The sequence below is a fragment of the Oncorhynchus masou genome, chromosome 28, assembly GCF_036934945.1.
Source record: "Oncorhynchus masou masou isolate Uvic2021 chromosome 28, UVic_Omas_1.1, whole genome shotgun sequence".
Lineage (NCBI taxonomy): Eukaryota > Metazoa > Chordata > Actinopteri > Salmoniformes > Salmonidae > Oncorhynchus > Oncorhynchus masou.
The window spans coordinates 76,926,838-76,933,732 of record NC_088239.1 but is presented as its reverse complement, the minus strand read 5'-3'; the positions used below and the strand labels follow the sequence as shown (position 1 = coordinate 76,933,732).

The window sequence follows — 6,895 nt, the reverse complement described above, 5'->3', positions numbered from 1 at the left end:
ATTGTTATATATTTTCTATTATTTGAATGTGTGTGTAATATATTTTCTATGATTAGAACGTGTGAGGCAACTTTAATTTCATTATCATTTTCCTTCTCTGTGGTTTGGGATGATGTATACAGTATTTACCATTCGCAATTGCACGAAAGTTACCCACATTTTTGCATATCTATAGGTGATGTTATTATAATGATTGTACTTTTTTTCTCTACCTACAGACTCTGGAACATCCTTTGTATTACGTAAAAAAAAAAAAAAAACATACCTCAGTGCAAAAAAAACACGCTGTGCTGAAATCTCGCGAGCTCTACCTTCCGTTTGGAACCCACCCTAAAGCGTTGCCTTACTGCAGTGTGTATATATGAGCGAGGCGACGGTTGTTTTGGGAATCTCGGAAGAGTTGCGGCAAGGTCGATAGAGCATCCTACTCTTAAAAAAACATCACATCGCCGATTTTATTCGCTTTCGTACAAGTGTGCGGAAAGCTAGAGGACCGAGAGGCTACTCGGAGATTTCATCTCTTGATGAGTAGCGTTGGCTAGGGCTGAAAGTTGATGCCTTTTTTTAATCTCTGAGAGTGTATACTGAGACAGCTAGCAAGCCATCCTTCTCCATTTGTATCTCTGCATGATTTGTGGTTGTGCTACCTTTTTGAGAGGCAGAAGTGGCATTCGGCTTTTTCTGAATTCGAAAGCACCGCGTTTCTCTGGGACCAACTATCCAGACGGTCTTCCACCACTTGGGCGGTACCAGGAGTGTGAGCTGACTACTTATATGTCGGAAAGAACCGGGGTTTAGAAGCAGTGTACTTTTGCTATTGCACACGAGTTGTGCCGGACATTTAGCTAGGATTTTTCCCCCCCTTAAAAGGTCCTTCATTTACCGGTAATATTTGCAATGTCGGCGCCATCCTCCTTGCCTCCTGCCCAGGGAGAGAACCCCGCGCCAGAAAATGAGGGTCTGGCCGTGGATACAGGTTTGAAGCCCGCCGGCCCGACACCCAGCTCGAGTCGGTTCCAGGTGGACCTGGTGGCCGAAGCAGCCGGTGCCGCTGACAAAACGCTCGCATCTGGCGATAAAGACGCTCCCGCACCCGAAGGTTCGGAGCCAGCGGCGGGTGGCGAGGAGGCAAAGGGTCGGTTCCGTGTGGTGAACTTTGTAGATCCGAGTGGAGCAAGCCCACCAGAAGCAGTGCCCGCTGAAGGTTTCCAGAATGGAGACACCGTGATGAGTGAGGGCAGCCTACATTCTTCGACAGGAGGCCAACATCACTACCATTACGACACCCATACAAACACCTATTACCTAAGGACTTTTGGTCACAACACCATCGATGCCGTGCCGAACATCGACTTCTACCGGCAAACTGCTGCGCCTCTGGGGGACAAGCTGATAAGACCCACCCTTTCGGAGCTGCATGACGAGCTAGACAAAGTAAGCAAACTCATGGCTTTGACACGGATGCTAGCGCGTGCTAGGACAGAGCACACATGGGGCGCCACTGCTGCATCAACGTTCCAAGCTTGTGGGGCGTCAATTTGTTAGCTTTAGTTTCTGTATTTAGACCATGTTGTGGTGAGTGGATCATTTTACAGTCTCATGCTCGTTTATTGTACTTGGTAAAAAGGATGGCTAGCTACATGCCTGTCATTAGCAACATTGGTGGGATGTCGGTGTGGAACAGTGGAACTGTGCGCATTCTTCAATAGAAACGCATGTGGATAGGCTCCACCACGTATTCATTGTACTTGAATGATGTCGTCACACATTATTTGTCAGTTTTACGTAGCGCATAGAATGCATGGTTTCGGGTTACAAGAATGAAAGCTTTTGTCACAAAGTAGGAAATTGGAATCAGGAATTGACAAAATTATGTTTTACTTAGCAAAAACACATTTGTTTACCTAGCTGTGGCAAGTCAACGATATTTCGGTGTATTTTGATAGTTCCCAACTGAGTAATATATTAGAGTAGCTAATATTTCCAGAATATGTCCAACAATTGTGCGCACGTGAGACTCCCACCAGGATGAAAACAACATTTATCTCGCAGCTCAGCCGTCGGTTACACTGTATCTAACTAGGCCTACTTATAATCAGTCATTCTGGTAGAGCTATTATATAAGTATTATACTGGCGTTAGTTATGCAGTTGTATTCACAGGATAGGTTGAAGTATATTTCCTTGGATACATTTTACTTGGCTATTGATGTGATCTGTAGACACCCGGACTTCCTGCTTTGTAATATGAGACGTTTTCTGACCCAGTAGTCAAATAGTTCATCCTGTCCTAATTTAAATTAACTTACCTGATAATGTTAGTTACAGCTAAGTAATACAATTTCTGTGTCTAGTAGCTTATGGGTTTATCTAAGTACTGATGTGATCTTTTACACTTGACCATGACAAATCAATCCCAAGCACACTGGTCATTGTCCACAATGTTAGCCCTTATATTTGGTCAGCAAATCTATGTAAATCCTACTTTATTTAAAACTTGCCCCCAATAATAACTCAAACGGGACTCTTAATTCCAGAGCATTACTGCTAAGCATTGACACATTTCCCTGGCATGCCAGTCCTGTGCTCTTCGTATCGTTCTGTAAAACTTATTGGCGGATGAAAGAAAAACAACTGAAGGCCGTGTGCCATGTTGACATTCCATGGGCCATTATGTCTTGGAGACTGGTAAGCAGGCGGGGGCGTTCCTGACTGACACATGGGAGGTTAACTGGCAGCATGACCCCTTCCTTTATCCATTAGCCTTTGTCTAGGCTCCATATCTCCAGACATAAATTTCCACTTTTCACCCATGTCTTCTCAATACCTACCTTTTTTTTGTAGGCTTTTATGTTGTTGTAGTATTCTAATGATGTCCATTCGAGCTGCCAGTATGTATGGAGACTGTTTCCATATGGCTTTTATAACCACATGTCTTACAGCTTGTATGTGGAGAACATGGTTATGATATTGATAAGGCATGTGGGCTAATATATTTGGCATGATGAACTCATGAAGCGACAACCCTCTACATCAGGGCTGTCAAACTAATTCCATGGAGGGCCTAGTGTCTACTGGTTTTTATTTTTTTATTTTCAATGAAGCCCTAGACAACCAGGTGAGGAGAGTTCCTTACTAATTGGTGACCTTATTTCATCAATCAAGCACAAGAGAGGTGTGAAAAATTTGCAGACACTACCATCTGTGGAATGAGTGACACGTGCTCTACATGTTAGCTGACATACTGTATGTCCTTGAGGGCATTTGTGTGCCATGCTCTTGTGGCCTAATATAGGCTACACAAGGAATAACGATTAATTCATAGTCAAGACAGAGATTATTTTCTAGTCTTGTTACAATCGCCACTTCAGTTTCCTACTATAGATCTGTGGTCGTCTCCTTATCCGAGCATATATTTCAGCAGCATAACACATTGCCATAGACATTTTGAGATCCAGACAGGCTCTGTTTGAATACATATTAAATGCATGCATTAGTTATCATGTAAACTGAACAAAAATATAACACAATGTAAAGTGTTTGTCCCATGTTTCATGGGCGGAAATAAAAGTTCCCAGAAATTTTCCATATGCACAAAAAACTTATTTCTCATTCTTTGCACTATTTTCTTTACATCCCTGCTAGTGAGCATTTCTCATTTGCAAAGATAATGCATCCTTGACAAGTGTGGCATGTATGCAGTTTTGTCACATCACAATGCCACAGATTTGAGGGAGTGTGCAATTGGCATGCTAACTGCAGGAATGTCCACCAGAGCTGTTGCCAGAAAATGTAATGTTAATTTCTCTACCATAAGCCGCCTCAACATCATTTTAGAGAATTTGGCAGTACATCCAACCGTTCTCACAACCGCAGACCACGTGTAACCACGCCAGCCCAGGACCTCCACATCCGGCTTCTTCAGTTGTGGGATCGTCTGAGACCAGCCACCCGGGCAGCTGATGAAACTGGGTTTGCACATCCAAATAATTTCTGCACAAACTGTCAGAAACCGTCTCAGGGAAGCTCATCTGTGTGCTCATTGTCTTGACCTGACTGCAGTTTGGCATCATGACTGACTTCTGGGGGCAAATGCTCACTTTTGATGGCCATTGGTACGCTGGAGAATTGTGCTTTTCATAGATTAATCCCGGTTTCAACTGTAACGGGCAGATGGCAGAGAGTGTATGCCGTTGTGTAGGCGATCGATTTGTTGTGAACAGAGCGCCCCATGGTGGGGTTATGTTATGGGGAAGCATAAGCTACGGCCAACTGCCTTTTATCAATGGCAATTTGAATGCACAGAGATGCGTGACAAGATCCCGAGGCCCATTGTTGTGCCATTCATCCACCGCCATCACCCCATGTTTCGACATAATTCCCCATGTCGCAAGTATCTGTACACAATTCCTGGAACCTGAAATTCTTCAAAGATCAGACATTTCACCCATTGAGCATGTTTGGGATGCATCGATGTGTACGACAGTTTCTGCCAATATCCAGCAACTTCACACAGCCATTGAGGAGTGGGACAACATTCCACAGGCCACAATCAACAGGCTGATCAACTCTATGCGAAGGAGATGTCTCACTGTATTAGGCAAATGGTGGTCACACCAGATACTGACTGGTTTTCTTATCCAAGCCCCTACTTTTTCCTCCCCTGAAGTATCTTGGACCAACATGCATATCTGTATTCCCTGTCTTGAAATCCATAGATTAGGGCCTAATTTATTTCAATTGACTGATTACCTTATATGCACGGTAACTCAGTAAAATCTTTAGTTGTTGCGTTTTATATTTTTGGACCGTGTAGCTCATGTTTTATAGTGTAGTCTAGTTTTTAGCCTTGTGTACATACTGTATGTGGATTGTGTAAATTCTGTGTGCATTTGGAAAGTATTCAGACCTCTTCCCTTTTTCCACATTTTGTTATGTTACAGCCTCATCCTAAAATTGATTTAAATACACCCCCCCCCCCTCATCAATCTACACACACTAACCCATAATGACAAAGTGAAATTGGGATTAGATTTTTTTGTGAAAGAATTAAAAACGGATACCTTATTTACATAAGTGTTCAGACCCTTTGCTATGAGATGCAAAATTGAGGTCAGGTGCATCCGGTTTCCATTGATCATCCTTGATGTTTCTACAAATTGGAATCCACCTGTGGTAAATTCAATTGATTGGACATTATTTGGAAAGGCACAGATGTCTCTATACAGTTGAAGTTTACATACACTTAGGTTGGAGTCATTAAAACTCGTTTTTCAACCACTCCACATGTCTTGTTAACAAACTATAGTTTTGGCAAGTCAGTTAAGACATCTACTTTGCATGACAAGTCATTGTTCCAACAATTGTTTACTGACAGATTATTTCACTTAAAATAAGTTGAGAATGTGTTCTTAACTGACTTGCCTAGTTAAATAAAGGTATAAAAAAAAAAAATCGGCAAATTGGCGCTCAAAATTACCGATTGTTATGAGAACTTGAAATCGGCCCTAATTAATCGGCCATTCCGATTAATCGGTCGACCTTTTAGACTACGGTTTGCCACTGGACCTGGGGACGAAGATCGTACTTTTTGGTCAAATGTTCTCTGGTCTGATGAAACAAAATCATAACTGTTTGGCCATAATGACTAGAGGTCGACCGATTTTAATCGGAATGGCCAATTATTTTTTTTATACCTTTTTATTTAACTAGGCAAGTCAGTTAACACATTCTCATTTTCAATGACGGCTTAGGAACAGTGGGTTGACTGCCTTGTTCAGGGGCAGAACGACAGATTTTCAGCTTGGGGGATCCAATCTTGCAACCCTACAGTTAACTGGTCCAACGCAATAACGACCTGCCTCGCTCTCATTGTACTCCACAAGGAGACTGCCTGTTACGCGACTGCAGTAAGCCAAGGTAAGTTGTGAGGTAGCGTTAAACTTCTCTTTATAAAAGAACATTGCGCTGTTTATGACTTCAAGCCTATCAACTCCCGAGATGAGGCTGGTGTAACCGAAGTGAAATGGCTAGCTAGTTAGCGCGCGCTAATAGCGTTTCAAACGTCACTCTCTCTGAGCCTTCTAGTAGTTGTTCCCCTCGCTCTGCATGGGTAATGCTGCTTCGATGGTGGCTGTTTGTGTTGCTGGTTCGAGCCCAGGGAGGAGCGAGGAGAGGGAGGGAAGCTATACTGTTACACTGGCAATACTAAAGTGCCTATAAGAACATCCAATAGTCAAAGGTTAATGAAATACAAATGGTATAGAGGGAAATAGACTTATAATTCATAATAATAACTACAACCTAAAACTTCTTACCTGGGAATATTGAAGACTCATGTTAAAAGGAACCACCAGCTTTCATATGTTCTCATGTTCTGAGCAAGGAACTTAAACGTTAGCTTTCTTACATAGCACATATTACACTTTTACAACGCAGGAGTGGCTTTGGGACAAGTCTCAATGTCCTTCAGTGTCCCAACCAGCGCCTGCACTTGAACCCGCTCGAACAGCTCTGGAGAGACCTGAAAATGGCTGTGCAGCGACGCTCCCCATCCAACCTGACAGAGCTTGAGAAGATCTGCAGAGAAGAATGGGAGAAATCCTCCAAATACATGTGTGCCAAGCTTGTAGAGTCGTACCCAAGAACACTGATGTAATCGCTGCCAACGGTGCTTCACCAAAGTACTGGGTGTAAAGGGTCTGAATACTTATGGAAATGTACTATTTCCATTTTTTTCTTCTATAAATTAGCAAAGTTTTCTAAACCATTTTTTTGCTTGTTAATTATGGGGTATTGTGTGTAGATTGGGGGGAACAATTGTAATACATTTTAGAATAAGGCTGTAACGTATCAATGTGGGAAAATTCAAGAGGTCTGAAATACACTTTTTTGTC

At 42.6% G+C, this 6,895-nt stretch overlaps 1 protein-coding gene across 2 annotated transcripts in view; it reads left to right on the top strand.

The window, feature by feature from the left end:
* The first annotated feature begins 337 nt into the window (after positions 1 to 337).
* The window catches only part of slc12a2 (solute carrier family 12 member 2), a 75,076-nt gene continuing 68,518 nt past the window's right edge, over positions 338 to 6,895 (top strand). The window contains exon 1 of one of the 2 annotated variants that reach the window (XM_064943419.1): positions 338 to 1,434. In XM_064943419.1, the coding sequence (XP_064799491.1) occupies positions 898 to 1,434 (537 nt within the window). In that variant the 5' untranslated portion in view covers positions 338 to 897. The remainder of the gene's footprint in view (positions 1,435 to 6,895) is intronic. The other variant, XM_064943418.1, reaches the window with a different exon arrangement.